This window comes from Benincasa hispida, chromosome 2 (assembly GCF_009727055.1).
Source record: "Benincasa hispida cultivar B227 chromosome 2, ASM972705v1, whole genome shotgun sequence".
Lineage (NCBI taxonomy): Eukaryota > Viridiplantae > Streptophyta > Magnoliopsida > Cucurbitales > Cucurbitaceae > Benincasa > Benincasa hispida.
This window is the reverse complement of record NC_052350.1, coordinates 61,127,090-61,152,786: the sequence shown is the minus strand read 5'-3', so window position 1 is coordinate 61,152,786 and position 25,697 is coordinate 61,127,090. Positions and strand designations below refer to the sequence as shown.

The window sequence follows — 25,697 nt, the reverse complement described above, 5'->3', positions numbered from 1 at the left end:
TCGGCTGGAAAGCGTGACCTTCCTCGATGGTGTTCGGTTGGAACGGCTGAGACTGGAAGCTAATCGACACGCCAGCTGGAGCAAGCTCACCACCTGCTGTTCGGCTCGCCAGCTAGATCTGTTCGGCTGAGCCACCTGGGATGATGGTTCAGAGATAGCGGTCAACCGCTGCTTGAATCACAGCCTCATTAGTCAGCGTACCTTCACCTATCAAGTTTGATAACTGAGTTTCTTCTATCGGGGCTAAGGTTTCATCACCTTGCTCTGATATCATATTGAAATAGAAGAAAAGAAGATGACACAAGGAGTTTAGGTGGAAAACCCTAATTCAGGGAAGAAAAACCACGGTAGAAAAGGACTTATTATTTAATGTCATATTTACAATAGACCCAACCTCAAATATAAATAGAATGAGGTGAAACCCTAATTTAGCAAATATAGCAAAAATTACAAAAATGCCCTTAGGGCTAATTCAACGTATTTCAACACTCTATCTAGGAGCTTAATCTGAATTGGTAGGCATTTATCTCTCCCCCATCTTAGAAGCTGCTCCCTCTTGTTGGTTGGTTTTTCTTGTTTTTGTTTTTGTTTTTTTGTTTTTTTAATGCTTGCTGTGTACTTTGTATTTTGGTTTATTCCTTCTAGCTTTGGTCTTGATCCTCCTTTTGTAATAGCTAGAGAACTTCGGATATTGACTATTTTGGAGGTATTATTTTGCTTGTATTCTCAATATTGGGTACGATGAGGGTGTTAGGGGGTGTCAACCTAGTTAAGATGCGTGGATGCATCTCTTGATCCGCTGGATTTGTACTTTGTACCTCAAGATTTTGTCTCTTTTTATTAATTCAATGAAAAGTGCATTTCCTTTATGATGAGGGTGTTAGGGGGTGTCAACCTAGTTGAGATGTGCGGATGCATCTCTTGATCCGCTAGATTTGTATTTTGTACCTCAAGATTTTGTCTCTTTTCATTAATTCAATGAAAAGTGTATTTCCTTTAAAAAAATATTATCATCATACTTGCATAAAAGAAGTGCATCATCAACGAATTGAAGGATAGAGACATTCACCTTATCCTTTCCCACTACAAAACCTTTGAGAACTCCCTTTTCATAAATTAGGTCAATAACTGCATATAAAACTTCACTAACAAGAAGGAATAGGAATGAAGAAACTGGATCCCCTTGCCTTAGGTCTCTAGAAGCTTGAATTCTCCCTCTTGGTCTTCCATTAATGAATACTAAATAAATTGAATTACGAATACACCCATTAATCAATGAAATCCATTTAGAGCTGAATCCTTTAAGCACGAGAACTTCCTCCAGAAAGTTCCAATCCACTCTATCAAAGTCCTTTTCTAGATCAAGCTTGAGAATCCAACCCGTTTTTTTCTTGGATCGATACTCCCCCACAATTTCATTAGCCACAAGAACCGGATTGGTTATTTGTCTCCCTCCCATGATGCACTTTGAGAAGGAAAAATTATTCCAGACCTTTCTTTCTTTGGTCTTTCAACTAGACCTTTGTAATAATCTTATAAACTGATGTTGTGAGGCTAATTGGCCGAAAATCTTTGACAAAAACTGCTGATTCTTTTTTTTCTTTTTCTTTTTTTTTTTTTTCTGAATTAAACAAATAAATTTTTCTTTGATGCAGGCATTCAATCTCCCGTTTCTATAGAATTCAGAAATCATTTCATGAAAATCAGCCTTCAAAATCTTCCAAAACCTGAGGAAAAATTCCTCTGTAAAGCCGTCTGGACCAGGCACTTTGTTCTTTCCAAGAGCTTTCAAAGCAAATGAAATTTCTTCATCTGAAAAGAGGACAGAAAGCTCTGAATTTTGGGCTGCTGAAACTTGAGAAAGACAAATATTAAATGGGATGGCACGAACTCCTGAAATTTGTTGATATAATGAAGAAAAGAAGGATAATACTTCATTCTCAATAAAAAAATCTGGTATTTTCATCTCCCAAACGAAGCCAATTAAGTTTACTTTTTCTGGATATAGTTTCTTTCCTCCATTAGGTATAATTTCATCAGCTCCCCTTTAACTGCTACTCGAATATCAACATCCAGTGAAGACCAACCAGTGCCTTCGGCTTTTGAATCAAGAAATTCAAGTTCATTTAGCAAACTTTTCTCTTTGCCATTTCTCTTTTCTTCTGCTGACCTGTTCCAAGCTTTTACTGCCTCTTTTATCTTTCTGAGCTTTGAACAAATAATTAATCCAGCCCAACCTTTTAACTTATTTGCAGAATAAGTTGATTCAATCTTTTTGCAACAATCATCTTCTAATAACCAGCTATTAAACAATCGAAATGGAGAAGGTCACCACAGAAAATGGTCTGAGAATAAATGTGCTTGCCTTGACACTCGTGTCTTATAAAAAATCTCATCCCATTCTCTAGAAATAAAAAATCTGTCAATGAGGGAGTGTTAAGTAAATCTTCCACTCGAAAGAGGAATCTCCAGGAGGCCACACTCATCAATAAACTTACTAAATTTGTTCATACCTTTTGTGGACCATCCAACCGGAAAGCGCTCATGAGTCCATCTTGTAAAGTTGAAGTCTCCACCAATGCATCGTGGACCTTCATAGTAACTTTGTATAGATTGAAGATTTAGCCATAAGCATTTTCTCTCTTTATAGTCACATGGACCATAAATATTACAAATCCAGCAATAGTTTTTGCTGGGGTCAAGAATTTCATGGATAAGGAATAATCTCCTTTTAGAGTTTCCACCCACCCCACTTTACTTTCATCCCACATGGTTCATAATCCTCCAGGTTTTTTTTACAAGAATCCACAAATGACAAGCTGATATATTTTGACCTCCATATTGATATAATTAAAGAATCATCCACTTCTTTCTTAGTCTATTAAACAATCGAAATGGAGAAGGTCACCACAGAAAATGGTCTGAGAATAAATGTGCTTGCCTTGACACTCGTGTCTTATAAAAAATCTCATCCCATTCTCTAGAAATAAAAAATCTGTCAATGAGGGAGTGTTAAGTAAATCTTCCACTCGAAAGAGGAATCTCCAGGAGGCCACACTCATCAATAAACTTACTAAATTTGTTCATACCTTTTGTGGACCATCCAACCGGAAAGCGCTCATGAGTCCATCTTGTAAAGTTGAAGTCTCCACCAATGCATCGTGGACCTTCATAGTAACTTTGTATAGATTGAAGATTTAGCCATAAGCATTTTCTCTCTTTATAGTCACATGGACCATAAATATTACAAATCCAGCAATAGTTTTTGCTGGGGTCAAGAATTTCATGGATAAGGAATAATCTCCTTTTAGAGTTTCCACCCACCCCACTTTACTTTCATCCCACATGGTTCATAATCCTCCAGGTTTTTTTTACAAGAATCCACAAATGACAAGCTGATATATTTTGACCTCCATATTGATATAATTAAAGAATCATCCACTTCTTTCTTAGTCTCCTGAATTAATACCACATCTAAATTGGGAAAAGTCGGCCATTTGTGGAATCAATATAGAAGAAGATAAGCTGCAGACAGTTGCCTCAAGGCTAGGTTGTAAAACATTGCACCTTCCTTTTTTATACCTTGGTCTTCCCTTGGGCGGATACCCAAAAAAAAAAGGAGTTTTGGCAGCCGGTTATCGATAAATTTCAGAATAAACCGGACAAATGGAGAAGATATAACCTGTCAAGAGGAGGTAGGACAACTCTATGCAATTCAGTTCTCTCTAATCTACCAATCTACTATATGTCTTCCTTTTTGATGCCAGAAAAAGTGATCTCTACTATAGAGAGAATTATAAGAAACTTATTTTGGGAGGGCCATAAAGGTGGGAAACTAAATCACTTGGTAAAATGGGAGATTGTCTCTAAAAAGCAAGAAGATGGAGGGCTGGCACTAGGAGGGTTGAAGGTAAGAAACTTGGCACTTTTAGCTTTAGCTAAATGGGGATGGCGTTTTATGCAAGAAAATACCCATCTTTGGAGACAAGTTGTTATGAGTATCCATGGAACAAGTATCTTTGATTGACACACTTCTGGAAAGGCATCGTGTAGCCTTCGTAGTCCTTGGGTAAGTATCTCACAATCATGGTTGAAAGTAGAAGTATTGGCAGCCTTTAAGCTAGGAAATGACAGCAAAATAGCTTTGTGGCATGACCCTTGGATTGACACTACTCCCCTTAAAAACAGATTTCCATCCTTGTTCGGAATTGCCACCAATTAGAATGGTTCTGTCTCAAATCATTGGGATACTCAAACTTCTTCATGGTCATTATAGTTCATAAGACTTTTAAAGGAAGAAGAAATTTCAGAATTCCAGAATCTGCTTCCCTTGGTGTCCAAGAAGGAACTTTTGAACTGCCAAGATTCTCGTACATGGTCCCTAGAAGCCTGTGGTTCCTTCACAGTAAAATTACTAATTAAACATCTTTCTTTGGCTTCACCTCTTGACATTTGCCTTCAGAAAGCTTTATGGAAGTCCAATAGCCCTCGGAGAGTAAACATTACAGTTTAGATCATGCTTTTTGGAGCCCTAAATTACTCTTCAGTTTTACAACAAAAACTGCCCTCCAATTTTCTTTCTCCCAATCAATGTGATTTATGTAAATCAGAAGGGGAGGATCTCCAACACATTTTCTTTGACTGTGTTTATGCCAGAAACTGTTGGAGAACTCTTTTTAAAAGCTTCACTATTTGTTGGGTATTCGACAACGTTTTTAGGAGTAATGTGCAACAGATCCTTATTGGGCCTTTTCTCAAGAAATCCAAATCTGTTGTGGATTAATGCAGTTAAAGCTTTTCTCGTTGAACTTTGGTTGGAAAGAAATCAAAGAGTTTTCCAAGATAAGGAAACTCCTTGGTTTGCTCGGTTTGAGGCTGCCAAACTTAACGCTTCACAATGGTGCTCTTTATCTAAAGTATTTGCAGCATACTCTCTACAAGATATTTGTTTAAATTGGCAAGCTTTCATCCATTTTGACGGACAGAAGCATAAAGCAAGGGGTCTCTTTTTCCAGCCTAGTGTGGTCTAGCAACTTAGGATTTTGATTTTGCTTTTGATTTGCTTTGTATTATGTTCTTTGAGGGCTGTTTTCAATATCTCTTTTATTGCTTTGTAAGAGTTCCTTTTATCTTTGTTATTTGAGTTAGTTGGTTTGGATATGATGAGGGCGCTAAGGGGGTGTCAACCTAGTTGAGATGTCTGGGTGCGCCTCCTGATCCTTAGTTATGTATCGTTTTGTTTCAAGTACACATCTCTTGTACTTTCTTTTTATACATTAATAAAAAGTCTTGTTTCCTCTTCGAAAAAATTAATACCACATTTGGATGCTGAGATTGAAGAAACCTTTTTAGTGCAATCTGCTTTGATTTATCTCGCAGATCCCTAGTATTCCAAGAGATAACTTCCATACCTGAAAATTTGAGAGGACAGAAATCAACACGCCATTGATGAGATGGTTACGGGGAGTTTGGCTTTTCTGTGGCTCGTTAGAGGGTTACTAGGAGTATGATCGCGGGTTACAAGAGATATGTACAAAGAGCATAAAGCATAAAATCTAAGAATTAGGAGGTGCACCCAGACATCTCAACTAGGTTGACACCCCCTTAGCGCCCTCATCATATCCTACAAACTAAACTCAATGAAAAAGTGTTAGATGCTGAAATCATCCTTACATGAATCAATTAAGATACAAAAATACCGGCCTTGTGCAGTTGCAATAGCCGCACGGGAAGTAGAAAAAGATGTCTCACAGGAAATTTGAGCACCTAAGGCACAGGTCCCTTGGATTTCTTCCAAGGAAGCAAACACCTGGTCACTGGGGAAAAGTGAAGGCTTTCCCAAAGGATGATGCAAGCAAACCATGTAGGTTGACTGCCTTTTTGGGTTACAAGGTTGGAATGACGCACATTGTCAGGGAGGTTGAGAAGCCCCGATCAAAACTTCATAAGAAGGAGACGTGAGCCTGTGACAATCATTGAGACCCCACCGGTGGTGATTGTTGGTGTTGTTGGATATGTAAAGACCCCACGTGGTCATTGCACTCTGGGCATTGTATGGGCTCAGCATTTGAGCAAGGAAGTAAGGAGGAGGTTCTATAAGAACTAGTGCAAGTCTAAGAAGAAGGCTTTCTCTAAGTACTCTAAACAATATGAAACTGATGAGGGAAAGAAGACCATCCAGGAGAAGCTTGAGAAGTTGAAGAAATATGCATTTGTGATCCTTGTCTTGGCTCATACTCAGATCACCAAGATGAAGGGATTGAAGCAAAAGAAAGCACACCTGATGGAGATCTAGGTTAATGGTGGTACAATTGCTCAGAAGGTGGACTATGCCTATGGGTTCTTTGAGAAGCAAGTTCCAGTAGATGCTGTTTTCCAGAAAGATGAGATGATTGACCTTATTGGTGTGACCAAGGGTAAAGGTTATGAAGGTGTTGTCACTTGGTGTGTTACACGTCTCCCTCGTAAGACTCACAGGGATCTTAGGAAGGTGTCTCGTATTGGTGCTTGGCATCCTACTAGAGTGTCATTTACTGTTGCCAGGGCTGGTCAGAACGGATACCACCACCAAGCTGAAATGAATAAAAAAATCTACAAAATTGGAAAGATAGGGAAGGAATCACATATCGCCGTCACTGAATTTGACAGGACCGAGAAGGACATTACTCCAATGGGTGGTTTCCCTGACTATGGTATTGTGAAGAGTGACTACTTGATGATTAAGGGAGGTTGTGTTGAACCCAAGAAGAGGGTCATCACCTATAAAGCACCGACACTCCTAAGATAGCCACGTGTTCGACACCGACATGCCCTGACACGTGTCCGAAACGCCAGCTGGCTTGTCGAATATTTTATTATTTTCTAAAATTTCTGACATAGCTGGGACATGGGTGGGACACAGTTGGGACACGACACTGCAAAATTAAAAAGAAAAAACAATGAAAGCTTATAAAACTAAAGTGAGCAGCCCATGCCCAAAACTTTTAGGTTATTGTGTTTTTTATTTTAATTTCTCAAAATATATTATTCCATTCCACTTTTCTTCAAAATATCAAAACTCCCTAGTCCCCACGCCCAAAACGCCACACCTCCACGCCCACTCTATCAACGACCGACCACACCTCCACGCCCAAGGCGACTTCTCCACACCCAGACACGCCGATAGCACCTTCTCCCCGCCCAGACTTGCCGGCGACTTCTCCACGCCCAGACTCGTTGGCGATTTGTTTTGTTTCTTCCTTTTTTTTTTTTTTTTTTTTTTTTTTTTTTTTTTTTGCGTTTTTTCTCCCTTTCATGAACATAATGTTTTGTTTGAACATTTATGTTTGAACCGAACAATTATGGTTTTTTTTCTTTCCATTAAATCTTATTTTGTTCTTTTTGTTTTATTTTAAAAGTATGGCAAAATCATGGCAAAATCATGGCAAAATCATCTTCAAGTCATACTGAAATCAATTAAAAAATGTTTCTTAAAGCGGTAGATTGCTTAGGTGAGACTAAAGACAAATACTTCATAGCAAATTTGATGAAAGAAGTTATAAATGAAGTGGGACATGAGAATGTGATTGATTCCATGAACATAATGTTTTGTTTGAACATTTATGTTTGAACCGAACAATTATGTTTGTTTTTCTTTCCATTAAATATTATTTTGTTCTTTTTGTTTTATTTTAAAAGTATGGCAAAATCATCTTCAAGTCATACTGAAATCAATTAAAAAATGTTTCTTAAAGCTGTAGATTGCTTAGGTGAGACTAAAGACAAATACTTCATAGCAGATTTGATGAAAGAAGTTATAAATGAGGTGGGACATGAGAATGTGATTCAAATAATCACTGACAATGTTGCAAATTGTAAAGGTGCAGGACAAATTATTGAATCATAGTTCCCCAACATTGTGTAGTTCATACCCTCAATCTTGCTTTGAAGAACATTTGTGCTGCAAGAAATATTGATAGTAATCAACATGTATTTGCAGAGTGTAGCTGGATTTCTAAAATTTCTGATGATGTTATGTTTGTCAAGCACTTTATCGTGAACCATTCCATGAGGCTTGCTATGTTCAATGAGTTTGTGTCTTTGAAGTTACTTGTAGTAGCAGAAACACGATTTGCATCTACCATCATTATGCTTAGAAGATTTAAACTCATTAAGGGTGGCTTGCAAACAATGGTTATCAGTGATAAATTTTAGTTCAGAGGATGAGCGAACAAGAGTAAAAATTGAATTTGCCAATTTCTCTACAATGTCTTCAGAGTTTGCTGAACATGATTCCATACATGATAGATATAATATGCCTCCAAAGAGTTGGTGGGCCATCCATGGTGCCTTTACTCCAACTTTACAATCACTAGCTATGAAGTTACTTGTTCAACCTTCATCTTCCTCGTGTTGTGAGCGAAATTGGAGTACATATTCATTTGTGCACTCTATGAGAAGGAACAAGATGATACCACAACGTGCAGAAGACTTGGTGTACATCCATAACAATCTACGTTTTTTTTTCAAGAACTCTTGAATATTTCAAAGAAGAGTCGAAAATGTGGGACATTGCTGGAGATTCATTTGATTCATTTGAAGATGCGGGAATGCTTGAAGTAGCTAGTTTATCTTTGGACGAACCAGAATTGGAAGCTATAGTTTTTACTGACGATGGTGATCAAAATGAAGCTTCGAGTAGTTAAGAGGACATTGGACAAGAATGAAGAAAATATGGCTTGGCTTCTTTGATTCTATTTTGTGGTTTTGTAACTTTTGTGGTGTTGAACTAAAACTTGTTATGACTTATGACATTGAACCGTTAGTCATCTTATCTATAGTTGCATGGTTGTTAATGATGTTTTTAAATGGAATATTTCCCAATATGTTTATTTCATGACATATATTTAATTTTTTTAATAAAAAAATAACACGTCCCCGACGTGTCGTGTCCTACTTTTTTGAAAATTGGCATGTCGCTGTGTCGCGTGTTGGTGTCTGTGCTTCTTAAGTCATCACCCTTCGTCAGTCTCTTCTCAAACAAACTTCCCGTGTGGCTCTTGAGGAGATCAAACTTAATTTCATCGATACATCCTCTAAGTTTGCCCATGAACACTGGAGAAACAGAAGTTCTATGGTAGCGTCAAGGCTTAGCTTTAGCTGCCTTTCTTTATTCATGGTTGTTCTGGTTGTTCCTATCACCAATGAATTTTTGTTATTTATTTCTGTTATTTTGAGGACTCGGAGTAGTTGAGGTGTTTTTGTTATTAAACTTAAATTTTGAACTTATAGCTTGCTATTAATGAGACTTGGTTTCACCTAAAAAAAAAAAAAAAAAAGGAAGGAAAGGGACCCTGGTGAGATTTGGTCTCTCGTTCGCTATCATGCTCTTTGTGGGCTTTGATTTCGAAGACCTTTTGTAACTACTCCATAGGCATTCTTTTGCATTGTTGGAGTCCCTTCTTGCAGTGGGGCTTCTTTTGGTGGGCTTGGGTTTTTTGTATGCCCGCACTTATATTCTTTCATTTTTTTCTCAACCATTCTAAAAAAATAAAAAAATAAAAAGAAAGAGGCAACCCCAATATTTAGCCTAAATTTTGATTGACACTTTATACCTTATTGGTTAAGAACGCTGCAAAGTCTTCACCCAAAATATCATCAGACTGAATCTCATCCTCAACTGTGTTTAAGGTATTCAAATCAAATTCTTCGCTACTTGCACTTACATTAGATTCATCATCTGGTTCTTCTTGATTCAAAGAGGTTTCCGAGGGATCTGAGCTAAGTAGTGCGAGCTTGAAATCTAAATGGGGGCATTAAAGTGGTTGGAGGTTTTTAATATGGGTAATTGCTCTTTTTCTGGAATAATATTTCAGGTAGGCTGGAAAATACAGCTTTTTTCTCAAAGGGCTTGAAGAAAAAATGGCTGCCTGGGAGTTCCAAAAAAATGGGGAGCCTGTCTCTTCCTCTTCCCTTGAAGGAGTATTCGTAATTCTTGTCCTTGATGTCGAGATAATAAATGATGAATTGCTGGAATTTCTTGGAGAAGAAAGAGGTTGAGGAACCAATTTAATTAAATCAGGAGAGCGAGTAGTCTTTGATGCGGCTGCCTTATCTATCTTATCCACCGAAGTAATCTTCTTTGAACACAGAGCTACTAATGTTGGAGTTCCCGAGTTATTTGGCCTTGAATTTTCTACTGGCGACAGTGAGGCATCATCAACCAAGATATCATTTTTCAACTGAGCCTCATCTTCCAATGCTAATTGTATTTGATCCTTATCAAAGGAATTTGAAAAGTTTTCTTCATTCAACAAAACATCATCTTTCACAAATGACTCCTGCTCTACAACTGATCCAAAATCCCCAAACTTGAGAGAGAATTCACCAAAAAAATTATCTTTAATAGACAGTTGCTGGGATAAATCCACAAAAGTTTCTTTCTACTTCAATATTGGCTGATGAACAATCGATGCAATTAAGAGTTTGTGAAGATATTCCAACAAAACCCCCTAATTGAATTCCAATGGCTTAAAAAGAGAGCGTTTCCAAGATTGCAAAGATAAGTTCTTGATAAAGATCATCCCCCCATAGCTTCTAATAACTTCTTCAGGGAAATAATTTTTTTCTTTAGACCAGAGCTCCAATTTTAGGAAGAATTTTCCATAGTGGTTCCACTTTCCATTAGGAATGGAAGAATCAGAACTCTTTTTGAAATAAATGATTGCGTTATCAACAAAGAAAGGATTAATAAAAGCAATGCATTTCGATTTTTCTTCGAGAGCTGCTTTAATCTCTCCCCAAGAATAATGAGCCATTAACTTAGTTACAACTTACAACCCAACGATCACTAATCGTTACTTGGCAACAAAGAAAGCTATCGACAGAAGAAATTTGGCAAGCAGTGCACACTTTGGGTAAAACAAACCCCCCAGTCCTGATGGCTTTACAGCCGAGTTCTTCATCAGGTTTTGGGATAGTTGCAAAGTGACTTTGCGATGTAGTCCTTTGAGGGTTTCCATCTTATCTTGGATTCTATTGAAAAGTAGCCTCAACACAACTGGTGTTCTTTAGAAGAAATTAGCCCCATCAACACGGTCGAATGTAGCCTCAATTTTTATTGTATCTCGGTGATAGTTTGTATGGATATGATGAAGGCGTCGAGGGGGTGTCAACCTAGTTGAGATACCCGAGTGCGTCTCCTGATCCTTAGGTCTTTTTGCTCTTTGTATAACTCTCTTGTACTTTTTGCATTAGTCTCATTTTATTTTATTAATGAAGAGGCTCGTTTGCATTTAAAGAAAAAAGAAGAAATTAGCCAATTCTTGCCTTCAGCCATCAATTTGTTTTCTATGTCGTTTGAACGTGGAAAGCTACAACCATATATTTTTTTTGATCTTGCCCTTTCTCATATACATGCTGGTGCAAGCTTCTTAATTTATTCAAAGTATCATGGGTTTTTGACTCAAGTGTTTAAAATAAGTACTTCAGCTACTTGAGGGACCTTATTTGGATAAATGTTGTGAAAGCCTTGCTGTTAGGATTGTGGCTGGAAAGAAATCTGAGAATTTTTGAAGAGAAGTATTGTTCTAGCTCAGACGTCCTTGTCATAGTTCACTTAATACCTCTCTTTGGGGCTCTCTTACTACATCCTTTGCTAGCTACTCTTCTCAGGACATCAATCTCAACTGGCCAGCCTTTCCATTCCCTTATTAGTTTGAATTCTGTTCATTATTGATGTGATTTTTAGTTATGGAATTGTTCCAATTATGTTTTACTTGATGTTTTGTCTATTATTTACTTTTCTCTGTCTTCTGTGGAGTTCATCGAGTCACATCAGCATAAGATCTTGTTGAATTGAAATCTCTTTTTGTAAATATTCCCCAAGCCACAATTCATATTTTGTTAAATTTCACCATGAATATTCCTTGAAACAGGGGAAACAGGGGAGCTGTTGACACAAAAACTAATAATTTCTTTGAATGTATACCATCCTTTCTTGTCAGCACCAAAAGGGACGTCAATATTTTTCCTCCCACCTGTTGAAGCCTGGACTGCACACTCCATAAACCAGTAACCATGAACATGGAATTTTGAAAGTCGAAAAACTCCTTCATCAGCTCTTTCCTTAAGAGAAAAGAACCCAAGAGTTGGGGCCCTAAGCAGTTTTATCAAACTATTCTCAGACCATCTTACCATTTTTCTCGAGAAGAAAACCTTCTGACCCTTTTTCATGTCTTCGACAAAATAACCACTTCCATCTTTCCACATACAGAAGTAATGATTGTTGATATTGCAACTTTTTACCTCCATGTTTTCTTTCCGTTTCTGGCGCTACACTTAATAAAAAAGTAACTCTAACTTAGGAGAAAATGGACAGAAACAGCTAGGGAAAAAAGTAGGGTAAGGCTGAGATGGTGGGAACTGGGAAGTTGAGTGAGGGGTAATCAGAAGTGAAAGGAACGACAATGAAAAGTGTTGTTTGTGTTCTAGTTCTAATTCTTGTTTTTTGTTGTATCTTTATAATTTGAGCATTAGTCTCTTTTCATTTCATCAATGAANGTTGTTTGTGTTCTAGTTCTAATTCTTGTTTTTTGTTGTATCTTTATAATTTGAGCATTAGTCTCTTTTCATTTCATCAATGAAAAGTGTTGTTTCCTTTTTTTTTTTTGAAAGGAACGGCAATCAAACTGGAGGGATTTGGTGGGAAGGATGAGGGAGGGGAGGGGAGAGAGCGTTGGGGGGGAGGGGGATACTCCGTTGATCCAAACTTTCATACTTGATCATCGTATTTGTCTTCAATGAACCGCAAAAAACACAAGGAAAAACAACAGATTAGAACACTAGATGGGAAACAAACCGTTGTGTTTTTACACGTTTACTCACAAGGACAAACAATGGATTATTCCTCATAGGAATTTCTCCCCCACAAAGGAATGCCTTGGACAATCCCCAAGGTCCTTTTATAGGCGAGGTTGAGAAGGTGGATGGAGAGAACTACCAATTTGCCCACTACATGGATAACTACCCATGATCTTGGATGAATATCCACTTTGACTAAACTGGCCATTTATGCACCTCAGATGGTCATCCAGGCAACCAAGTCAGTTGGCACCAAAGACTGCATGTCATGTGCACACTATGTGCATGCCATGCCTTGACTCCCATTGTTTGGTGCATGCCCATGAGGCCCGTGCGTCTGGGTGGCACTGTGTGCATCCCGTGTCGCTCAATGTGAGCTCCACCACTGCCTGTCTGACATTGCCTCCACTCATGCGCGTGTCTGATGTGCTGCAAGCCATAGTGCTTGTTGTGCCGTGTGCCTTGCCCTTCACCGTCGTGTTTTGCCCATACACATGCACTAGCACGGTTGTTGCAAAGCTCCATCAACTATGTCTGTGCTCAAGAATTAAGGTCCTGTCACGTAGACACCTGTACTTGGCAGTTGAGGATTCATTGCTTGTAGTATTTTAGCTCTAATGATTGGAATTTGTAGCATAATGGATAGCTCATCATGGGTGGTAATTTGACTCGACTCCCATTGACTTTGAGCTTAAGCTTCGTTTGAGCTTGGATTGAGCTTGGTGTTCATCTTGTCGGACTTTCTTGTAATCTCTTTGGTCATTTATTTCCTTATCATTTAAATCACAGTTAACATGACCTATGGCCTTAATTTTGGTTCATAAAATGTACAATATTTCCATTTGAGCACTGGATGAATACTCAAGTAAAATGTTTTTGCGCTTGATGTTGGTAATACATACATATTCATGACTAACTCTTAAAAAATTTCAAGCAAATGTTTCAATCTCTTTTTTACTTAATTATGTTTTTTGTTTTATCCCCCATGTATCATGTCCGGTATGGGCCAATGCATTAAACTAAGTAACAGACGGGATTCATGGGGATGTGATACACGAGTTAATAAGATTTTAGTTCTTTGACAGCTTCCCCGTATTTCATATTGTCCTGGTGTTTATATTGGTTCCTGTGTGATGCAACAGTGCTACACAAATTTATTATGGCATTTTTTTGCGATTCTCAAATTTTTTGCTGCCCTCTTTGTTGCTAACTTAGTCCAGAATTTAGTTTAAATCATTGTTTCTTTTGGTTGTCAGGAAATATTTGAAAGCAACAGACGGGACATAACTACTGCCATGATAATTAATTATCCCCTACTTCTACGCAAGTTCATGGCTGATAAAGCTAAAATACCATCCTTAGTTGAAATTATCGTGCACATGAATCTTGAATTTTATTCCCTGAAGAGGCAAGAGCAGGTGCTGTCAGTTCTTGCTGCAGCTGGCTATTCAAGTTTTCTTTCAGCTTAGTTCTAATACATAATTATCTGCCATTCCATTTTTTCCCCACAGATTTACAAAAATGTTCTTCAACTTATGAAAGAAGCATTTTTCAAGCATGGCGAGAAGGAAGCATTGAGATCATGCATGAAGGCAATTAACTTATGCTGCATTGAGAGTCGAGGGGAGTTGCAAGATTTTTCCCGTAATAAATTGAAGGAACTTGAAGATGAGCTTTTTGCAAAACTAAAACATGCTATGAAAGAATTAGAGGTACATAGAGTCAATATTGTTCCTTTAGTCCCCCTCCCTCCCTCCCCTCTGAATATATTTTACTAGAATGCTTAATGTCTGCAGGATGGTGGTGATGAATACTCTCTTCTTGTAAATTTGAAAAGGTTGTATGAGTTTCAATTAACCAGACCTGTTCCTATGGAAAGCTTATATGGTGATATTATGATGATTCTCCAGAAATTTAGAAGCGTGGATGATGAGGTAAGGGTGGCTCATGGGTGAACAGTCGATTATTTCAAAACCTTATCATTTTCTTTTCTTTTCCCATGCAGGTTGTATGTTTTCTACTTCTCAATCTCTACTTACATTTAGCATGGTCTCTACACTCTATCATAAATAGTGAAACGGTGTCATTAGAATCTTTGTCATCCTTATTGAATAAACGGAATGCGTTGCTTGAGCATCTGGACCAATACCTGAATGATCCTACTGAAGTTGGTATGAGTGGTAATCAGCTGGCCTGTCGAGTATGTACACCTTGCCTCCGTATCTATCAAGTTCAATAAGTGTATTGAAATCCTCAATAATCACTTCAAATATCATACTGATATAACGACATTGGATATGTGTAGGTTTGTACCATTCTTGCGGAGACGTGGTTTTTGTTCAGAAAGGAAAATTATTCTTCAACAAAACTGGAAGGATTAGGCTATTGCCCCGATGCATCTATTGTTAAAAAATTTTGGAGGTTATGTGAGCGACAACTATGTATTTCAGGTATTGGTTTAATTTTCATTTTTTTTTTTTAAAGGAAACAAGTCTCTTTATTCATTAAGAAAATGAAGTGAGACTAATGCTCAAATTACAAGGAAACCAAAAGGATCAACAGGTGCACTTGGACATCTCAACTAGGTTGACACCCTCTTAGCACCCATCATCACATCCGAACACTAGTAGCAAATGGAAATCCTCTAAATTCAAAGCAATACAATGGGATACAAAACTTAAAAACGAGAACAAAAAACAGAGCTGGAAAAACTAAGAAAAAGAAAATACAGCCATGAAAGCTAAAAGCTCTTTGTAGCAGGGACTTCAGAATGCCGGAGAAAGGAATGCATGCCAATTCAGATTGATTTCCTGACTAGAGTAGGCTGCGAAGGAGCTTGTGAGGGAGCACCAAAGAGAGGCTTTAAGCTTGACTGCTTCATACCTTGAAAACCATGGAGTTTCCTTGTCTTGGAAGACTCTTTGGTTCCGTTCAAACCACAACTCAGATAACACAGCCTTTACAGCATTGGCCCACAGAATTTGATGAGATTTCATTAGATTTGGACCTATCAACAGCTGCTGAACATTATCTCTAAAATCTGCCCCAAAAGCCCAACTTAAATTAAAGACATTGAAGAGTGAAAACCAGCAATTTTGTGCATAAATGCAATCGAAAAGAAGGTGTTGGAGATCCTCCCAATCCCTTTTACACAAAGCGCATCTATTGGGAGAAATGTAATGGGATGTAAGCTTCTTTTGCAGCACACTCGAGCAGTTTAGAGTTCCAAAAATCATTATCCAAAGGGCTATATTTACTCTCCTTGGACTTTTGGACTTCCAAAGAGCTTGTCTTGAGAGATTATCGATTCGAGGGCCTTTGCGAAGGTGATTGGCTAAGGATTTTACCGAAAAAAGTCTATTGGATTCCAATGACCAAGCCCGTGAGTCAGGACGATCTTGCACTTTTAGATGTGATACTAGGCTTAACAACTCTTGAAATTCAGTAATCTCTTCATCTTTCAATAATCTTCTAAACGAAATGCTCCAAAAGTTGGTACTTTGATCCCAATGATCCGACACATAACCGTTTGGTTGGGTAGACAAGCGGAATAAGCTGGAGAATCTGGTCATAAGAGGGGGATATCCTAGCCCTTTTAAGGCCATTGCCTAAGACAAAAACAGCCAGAATTTTCATTTTTTAAAACTAAAATAGAACTTTTCATTGATGTAATGAAAATAGACTAATGCTCAAGATACAATGAGTCCATAAGGAGCATTTAAAGAGCGAGGGTCAGCAGACGCACTGAGATATCTCAATTAGGTTATACATCCTTAGCGCCCTCATCATATCCCAATACAAAATACATTCAAAAACTAAGGTTCAAAGTACAAACAACATAACATCATAAATGCATAAACAAAAGGTTGGCAATACAAGTTGAATAAAGCCTTAAGTTGGAAAAATAAATGCTCTCCTATTTAAGCAAAGATCTTGAATGGAGAAACCTACAAATAATTTAAAAAGAGTGCATCCGGAAGAGGCATTGAGCTGAGCAACTTCTTAACGGTCCATCCAAGCAATTGATTTATCATGAAAACCCCTTTGGTTTCTTTTGAACCAAATTTCAGTAAGCAATGCTTTGACTGCATTAGACCAAATCAATTGAGGGTTGGACTTCAAGGCACAACCAGAATCTGCAATACAGTGTCTCGAAAAACATTGCCAAAGGCCCAACTTATGTTAAATAAATAGAATAAATGCCACCAACACTGTTTAGCATAACAACATTCAGAAAAGGTGTTGCAAATCTTCAATTTCAGCCATACAAAGAGAACATATTGAAAGAGACAAGCAATGTGAGGGGAGCTTCTGTTGCATTACCAATGAACAATTCAAATACCCAAACAACATTTATCTAAACAAGGATATTAACTCGTCTTCAAATATCCTCATATCTTGATAGACCAAACCAAGTGCATAGATCGATCGGAAAATAGAAGATGAGACGAACCCAGTTGACAAAAAGCAAAACAAAGCTCCCATGGAGTGGTGTGTTGCGACAGAGACAGAGATTTCAGGCTGTGTGAGAGCCTGATGTGCGTCTTTTCCGATAAACAATGACTGCATACTTCGACGAATGACGACCATGCTCCTCCTAAGGTGGGTGGTGTTGACAAACGGTCTCCGTAAACCGATGACCCAAACCTTAAAACCCAAACCAATTTTTTGAGAACTACCCATCAAAAGAAATAAATCTAAAGCCCTAGAGTTGGCTCTAATACCATGTACTCGGTATTGGAGAAATACTTCATATTATCTAGACTAGAATTGCACAAATATACATCTACAAAGAAACCTTAATATACAATTACGATAAAGGACAACTATACATAACAACATAAATATACATTATAACAAAACCCTCACATTTATACCAAAAAAAGAAAAAATAATAATAAATAAAAACTTAATCAAGAAAACAATTAGTAATTCCTACTTAATCAAGGAAACAATTAAGCTTGATTTTCTACAGTAATCACAAATTATTTTCTACCATTTTGACGTCCACATCCCTTCCAAATGTTACCTTAGCAGATGGATCAAGATATTATGTGCTGAAGTTATGATAGATTTTTCATGTCATGAGAGGATGCAACATGAGAAAATTTTCTCTAACCTTATTCAATATTTTTCTACTATCGTGCTTCATATATCTTGGATTATGGAAGTAATGAAAAAAAATCCCTCTTCAATCTAGCCTTCGAGTGTCAAGATTAGATCTTGAAGTGATTTAATTCATCTTTGTTGTCTTTATGATGTTTGTTCTACTAACGAGAATTAGTTCTTGAAGTACTTAACCTCATCTCTCTATTGCCTTTATAATGTTTCTTCCACTAGCAATTATATCGATGAACGTATCAATAGACTGGTATATTTATATCTGTGTACAGTTGTTTATGTAAGTCATTAGTAGTAAAAGAAGAGTCTAAAAGCATCAATAAGCTGGGTTGCTTTTCATCATTCTTATACTTGCTGTTGATGGTTTACCTTCCCATGTTTAATGCACCTTTTATATTTGTCCATATAGATGAGTGTGAAGATGAGGATGTTAGTAAAGAATATGTAGAGGAGACAAATAAAGATGCAATCATGATTGCTGCCGCAAAGTTGGTTGCAAGTGATACAGTTTCTAAGGTAAACTTGTTTTGAATTGGAGCTCATTTTGGTGTATTTAAAGTTTATCATTCGAAGCCCTTTGGTTCAGTGCGGGGAGGCTCTTTGTTGTAATGTGGCAGTATTTCATTAAACTCTCATAAAGTATGTGCAAAAGGGGGGAGCCAGGCTAAAGGATGCACTTTTACTGGTGTTGTTTTTGGATAAATTGCTTCTTATTTTTTAAAGAACCCAATAATGAGTAAATATAATAATAGGAGAGAAGTTTCAACCAAGGAAACTAATTATGAAAGGAAAAGATAATGAAAAACATATTAATTTTTTTTAAAGGGAAATAAAACTTTTCACCTATGAAATGAAAAGAGACTAATGCTCAAGTTACATAAATTCCATTGGAAGATAAGAAAATGAAAAACGAGAAGTAGCTCAAAGCAACAAATATTTCTTGGTGGTAAACTCAAAACACTTCTTCAAGGTCACTATTTAGAAAAGCATTTTTTTACATCAAGCTGGTGAATGGGAGTACTGGAGCATTTTTTAATTGAAAATTTGCTTGTGATCCGTACTTTCCTTTTTTTTTTTTTGGGTTGTCGTTGTTGTTGACATTGTTATGATTATTATTGGTGGAGTGGGAGTAGTGGAGCCGTGTAACATATATCCTAAAGTAGTTTATGTTGGGATAAAACTCCCAACTGGGATGTTGACAAATTATGGAATATGAATAAGTTGAGCTAATGATCATGAAATATGAATAGTATGAAACTGTTTTTGTTTATTGGGTCAAAACTCATTGCATCTAGTTGTTAGTGCAGGAGTATCTTGGTCCAGCAATTATTTCTCATTTTCTGATGCATGGGACAAGTGTAGCTGATATTGTTAAGCATTTCATTGCCATTTTGAAAAAGAAGGATGGCAATATCCCAGTTATCTTTCTTGAAGCCATGAAAAGAGTAAGGACCATACACTTGTATAGGGTTTACTTCTCTATAATAGGGACTTCTTTTTCTCTCTCTATCTATGAACATATACATATATATACACAAACGCACAAACAGACCAAATGTTAGTAATAGTTAGTCGCTGGAACATTGGTATTTTCACTCCCATGCCACCTTTTGCATAGTTACTCAGGATAGAAAATTAGAAAAGATGGGAGACGAGAAATGGATGTAAAATACGTCATGATATAAGTTCAAATATAGATGAAGTTTTACAATGAGTCTACTGAAAATAACAAGTTTACAACTCTAAAAGATTATGAGCATGATAGTAGAGATGATGAGTCTTCATCCGGAAGGTGGTGATGTCTACAGGTTGAAGGGATTCCTCGCCATCCTCCCTATTTTTGTTGATCACCTCTGCGTTCTTGGTGCTCTCTGTGTATCACTTTATGGAATGGTGTCTCTCTCTGCAAGATTTTGTCTCTTGCTTTCAGGATCCTTATATTTATAGCTCCAAAAAAGAGGGAATATTTGTTTGCCACACTGGAAAACAGCCTGCAATTCATTAGTGTTTTTTCACGTCACAACCCAATTCTTTCGGTGGTCCCTGAACACAATGTGTTGGATTCTGGAATGGATGCTTGCCACAAGGGAGCTTGGTTTGCCTTATGATCTTTTATCATTCTTTCTGCAATTACATGCGATTAGATCTCAAAAATGTCAACTCTTGATTTAACTTTTTCAACGCATGGGAGAACACATTTACTTTTATATTTGCTAATTCCAATGAAATTTCCCTTCAAAAGCTTGATTATTCCAATTTTAGGCCACAATAACTTGTATTTCTACAAGTTATCAACCGTTCTTAAAATACCCAAGTATTCAATACATTGCCTTAAGATCTTCAAAGGGCTTATGCATGAATTGACTTACCATACTCACTACGAAGGCTATGTCAGGTCGAGTATGTGATAGGTAAATTAGTCTACCAACTAACCTTTTATATCTTTGAACATCAACACAGGAACCTTGACTAATTTCCCCAAGTTTCTTGTTTGCATCAATTGGTGTTCCACACCCACTCATGCTTGTTTCTTTGAGAAGATCTTTTATATATTTCAACATTGAGACACAATAATTCCTTGCTTTGATCATGCAACTTCCATGGCATGGAAATATTTCATTTCTCCCGGATCCTTAACTTCAAACTCCTCATAGAGTTTGTTCTTTAACATGAATATTTCTTCTTGATCATCACCTGTGATAAGAATATCATCTACATAGACAATAAGAATAGTTATTTTTCGATTTTTTGAGACATAATATATAATTATCATCTTATCACAGGTGTACTAGGTTATATGTATCATCTCATTTGTTAGGAACACACAAAGGAACAGTAAACCTCAAAGAACAAGCAAAAATAGAACCAAACCCTAGGAGAAAAAAAAACTGAATCAAATGCTAGGAAAGTAATGCTGTTCTTCAAATATCTTCATATACGATTAGGTTTTGGTGAAACCAAATACACAGAACGACTGAAAACCAGAACTTGAGGCAAAACCAAGTGACATAAAACATAACAGACAGCCCACGCAAAGTTCATAAAACTTGAGGTGAAAAACAAAAGGTCCCAAACCCCAAAGTTCACAAACCCTAATTTCCCCAAGGAAAAGACCTAGAACTCTGATATCATGTACTCAATGTTGAAAGATACTCAATTGTATTTTAGATTCGAGAGTCACATATATATAGGTGTATAAGAGAACAATAAATTAAGAATTGTATAATTACAATAAAGGACAGGTAGATACAATAGCATATATTACAAAACCATGTATGCAGTATGCCTATATATATTGAATTCTAATGTATAGAATAAGTGAGGAGTTCTCTTGTATTCTCGTCTAACATTATCAGGTTCTGTTATCTTTTTAGAGAGATCTTTAATATTCTATATGAAAAAAAAACCCAGTAATATGTAAATATAATACCGGAGAAATTTAAACTAAGGGAATTAACTATAAAATGAAAGGATATAAAATAATAATTAAGAAATAAAATGACTAATATTTAAACGCAACTATGTTATACATTACAAATGTATGGGTTCTATTTGTTATTTGCCACCATGACTTTTATATATCAGTGATAGTTTCCTTTAGATCTTTTATATATCAATTAAATTTTCCTTTGCTAAGGATACTCCAAATGGTGAGCCTCCATGTGATGAGATCCTTTTAGTTTTATCACGTGAAATTACTGAGTCTGTGAAGAGTCATGCCATGTGATTTCACATTCTTTTCTTTTTGGGTTGTGCTAGGCCTACGATCGACATATGGTAGAACTCTTGAGAAATAGTGATGGGCCTTCAACAGGAAAATCCTTTCTAGAATGTAGGGAGTTGGCTGCTCGGCTATCTGGAACATATGTAGGTGCAGCTAGGAACAAGCACAGATCAGATATTTTAAAGATTGTTAAGGATGGAATTGAGCATGCCTTCTCTGATGCACCGAAGAATTTATCTTTCCTGGAGTGTGCTGTTCTACATTTTGTATCCAAACTGCCTACACCGGATATCCTGGAAATGTACGATGTTTATACCATTTTAATATCAGATTGAGTTAAAACTAGTTGTTGCTTGAAATGACCCAATTTAATTCGTAATCACTTTTCAAATAGTATCAAGGATGTCCAGAATCGAACAGAAAATATTAATACAGATGAAGACCCAAGTGGTTGGCGCCCATATCATACCTTTGTTGACAGCTTGCGTGAAAAGTATGCTAAAAGTGATGGTTTGCAAGGTAACTTGCTTCTCTCAATTTAAGTTGTCTTTAGAGGAAAATCGAATCTCTCTTGGTTGAATTTGCGTGATTCTTGATTGTATTCGGATGCATCTTGGGGATATTGTGAATTTTTCACTTTCTTCGTGTTATTGGAATTTCTTTATTTAGTTCAACATTTTTCTTTGGCTAAAGAGAATTAGGACACATTTGATAATCATGTTGGTTTTTTGTGCCATTTTCTTGTGTTTTGCTTTTTGTTTTTACAAAAAGTCATTCATGTTTAACAACTGTTTTTCTGTTTCCTATTTTTAAATACAAAAAACCAAACCAAACGGAACATTTTTTTTAAGAAAAAGATGGTAGAAAACAACATATAAAGCATGTTTGATTTTTTATCTTCCAAAAAGTTGGAGTGATAGAGAGATGTGTTAGAGAGAGAAATATATGGTGGGTCCATAACCCACAAGTTGTAGGATCAAAACCTTGCTTATATACCATGTTAAATCATCAATCAACTTAAAAGCTTAAATGGATGGATTATGATAAATTTAATTATATTAATATACAGTTAAATATTTTAGAGAGTAAATTTAGAGAGAGAAAATCTAGAATAGAAATTAGAGAGAGAGTCGAGGGAATACTAGTTAGAGTCCTTAAAAGAAGAATATTAGTTAGAAAAGGAAAAGTCAGAGGGAGAAAGATAAATGAAAGAGAGAGAAAGAAGACTTCAGGGGAGAATTCTAGAGAGAAGTGACAGGCATGTTAGAAGAGAGAAATTTTATATCTTAGAGAGAGTTGAGTTCAGAGAAAGATAAGTTAAGAGAAAATAATTAAAATTCTAGAGAAAAGTGAGAGATATGTTAGAAGAGAGATTCAAATTTTAGGAAAGTTGCTGATATTTTAGTTCTAGTCGGTCAGTTTAGGTTACCATTTTTGTGGAGTTAGTGGAGTTAGCTAAGCTATCTGTAGAATTAGAGTCTGTGTTTAAATAGTGATGGCATGAAAATGTACTTTCCCATTTCTCAATAAAGAACCTCATGGTATCAAAGTCCTAAATTCTTGAGAAGTGGTTTGGTACAATGGAATGGGAGATGAAAATGGGCCTAAGGTTTTATCTTTATGATGGGTCCAGCGTTTTAGAGTGTGTTTGATTTAACTTTTCAAATGTTTAATTTTGAAAATAAGTCATGTTGGAAAAAATTGAAGCATTTGACAAACACTCAAAATAGCTTTTGAAATATTTTCAAATGTATTTTAAACTTTTTTTTTTATTATTTTTATATGAAAATAGCTAAGCTTTTTGAAAAACACTTGTTTCTCTAGTCTAAGGGATTTTTATATATAGTATAGTAAATAAAATGAATCATATTATATTATCTTTTTGTTCTGATTTCAAAATAGTTTTGGTGATGGCAATAGTAGAAATTTTATTTCGGTTTTACCAGTTCCTGTTCATTCTCATTTCTATTAAGTAAAGAGGCCTGCATATGTTCCAATGGCTTCTTCACAGACTAAGCTGTCGCGATATCTGTAAATGTAATATTTTTTTATTTAGCTTATAATTGATTTAATTTTTGATATTGTGCAATTGTAGATGAGAAAGAAGGAAATTCTACTAGACGTAGAGGTCGGCCCCGTAAAAAACATACCATACAGGGAAAAAGACTTTTTGATGAGCAAAGTACAAGTGAAGACGAGGAATCAATTAGTGCATCTGACCATGAAGATGCACATGATGAAGAGAAGCGAGATGAGGAAGATGAGGAAGAAGTACCACTCATCCATTCAATTAGGCCATCCTCTAAATTGAGGTCACTTAGAATTTCAAGAGACGAAAGAAAAGGGACTTCTATGGGTAAAGCTGCAGGTAACATGTCTGCTTTCCTAATGAAAAGTCTGAAGTCTAAAGTATTATTTTAAACAACTCAGAGTTTTTAGTGAGCCGCTTAAACGTACACTGCTTGAGGCATTTGCTGTGGTGGGCCTCATGGTTAACTTTATTATATTATTCAGAAACTGCATGTTTCTTCATACAAATTTTATCTTCACTATACCTGACACAAATATTGGAAGGAAGCACAAATACTTCTAATTGTGTAGAGAATCGATATCAAATACGTATTATAACATGAATCCATGCAACAATTTGCTTACTTGCTGTGTACAGTCTTGCATGGCAGAAAAGGATAGAAAAAGTTGTTTCTGATGAAAATGATATTTGCTCTCTCTCGCATAAGATTTGAAGCCAGGTGAAGCCATCTTGGTTCTTGTGGTGCTTGGAGTTGTACTTCAGCCTCTTTTGCTCCATGTAATGATTGAAAACTGTTATTTGAAAATGAATAATTCATTTCTTGTCGATCCTTCTCCTGCAAAAGAATTATCGACATTTCTACCACTGATTGTTAATCATACCCACTAGCAGCATGTAGATCTGTAGGTCATTTTCTCGTCTTATTGATCTTGTGTGAATCTACACATAATTAATCGTTTTCTTTCTGCAGGGCCACCATCTACATGACTTGAACCGACCGTCTACCGCGCATGACTTATCATGGTCTACAAACATCCCCAAATTAAGACATGTAGCAGTTGTGTTTATATTTATATACAAAACGAAATTATGCTGACGTAACCTTAACTAAGATGTTCGTGAAACTTGCTGAAGGATGCTACCTAAGGAGTTGTGGCTATAGCGTAATAGTTGATAATCCTGTTAGCCGCGGACATTTCTGTGATAGCGGTAGAATACCCCCTACGTTGCCTCTGTTATGGTCGGAGGCCTCGTATGATTCTCTTGTCTGTCTTGACTTTTGTTTTTGCTTTGTGTGATTTGATCTTTTGGATATTATGCTATTCTTAGTTCATAATGTAGTTCTCGAGAATGTCCATTATCTAAAATTTATGGATGAAGCAAAATAATATGCCTAAAAGATTCTGTTCCAGAAGGTGTCCGATGACATCTGCGGGATTTTCTATTTCTAAAATCTGATAACTATTATGTNTTTTTTTTTTTTTTTTTTTTTTTTTTTATTATTATTATTATTATTTAAAAATTAAGTTTATATCATCTACATTTATTATCATGATTTGTATCATTTTTAAGTATAATGGTTGAATTTTTAGTCAAATTTTAAAAACAAAAACAACTTTTTGAAAGTTACTTTTTTTTTAGTTTTTAAAATTTGATTTGGTTTTTTAAACCATTGATGAAAAGTAGATAAGAAGAGAAGAAATTTGAGATGGAAGTACTGTCTATAAACTTAATTTTCAAAAACAAAAAAAATAAAGTGGTTACTAAATGGGGTCTAAATTTTTGGTGTCTATGGTTGAGGATTTAATATCTATAATTATGGTAAGTCTGATGGTCTAAGTGTAGTACTTGGCGATAGAGGACTCAATTTTTACTATTAAAGGCTTAAGAATGTAATTGTGATTGGGTTTTGCAATTTATTCAAGATTTCATTGACATTCGAAAAGAATATAATAGATACATACCATAGATATGCCCAAT

The 25,697-nt window shown here is 36.3% G+C and overlaps 1 protein-coding gene and 1 pseudogene across 3 annotated transcripts in view; both read left to right on the top strand.

The window, feature by feature from the left end:
• Window positions 1-25,128, top strand: part of LOC120071253 (sister-chromatid cohesion protein 3) — a 53,689-nt gene extending 28,561 nt beyond the window's left edge. The window contains exons 13-24 of one of the 3 annotated variants that reach the window (XR_005480196.1): window positions 14,097-14,258; window positions 14,352-14,552; window positions 14,637-14,774; window positions 14,846-15,040; window positions 15,146-15,290; window positions 18,371-18,477; window positions 19,269-19,406; window positions 21,721-21,986; window positions 22,080-22,204; window positions 23,781-24,053; window positions 24,354-24,494; window positions 24,688-25,128. Coding sequence is in view for 1 of the 3 variants with exons in the window: in XM_039023410.1 (XP_038879338.1) it covers window positions 14,097-14,258; window positions 14,352-14,552; window positions 14,637-14,774; window positions 14,846-15,040; window positions 15,146-15,290; window positions 18,371-18,477; window positions 19,269-19,406; window positions 21,721-21,986; window positions 22,080-22,204; window positions 23,781-24,053; window positions 24,688-24,704 (1,767 nt within the window). In the remaining 2 variants the exon portion in view is untranslated. The remainder of the gene's footprint in view (window positions 1-14,096; window positions 14,259-14,351; window positions 14,553-14,636; window positions 14,775-14,845; window positions 15,041-15,145; window positions 15,291-18,370; window positions 18,478-19,268; window positions 19,407-21,720; window positions 21,987-22,079; window positions 22,205-23,780; window positions 24,054-24,353; window positions 24,495-24,687) is intronic. The other 2 variants (XR_005480197.1, XM_039023410.1) reach the window with 2 other exon arrangements.
• On the top strand, window positions 5,649-12,533 carry LOC120071254 (annotated as a pseudogene).
• Window positions 25,129-25,697: the final 569 nt, after the last annotated feature.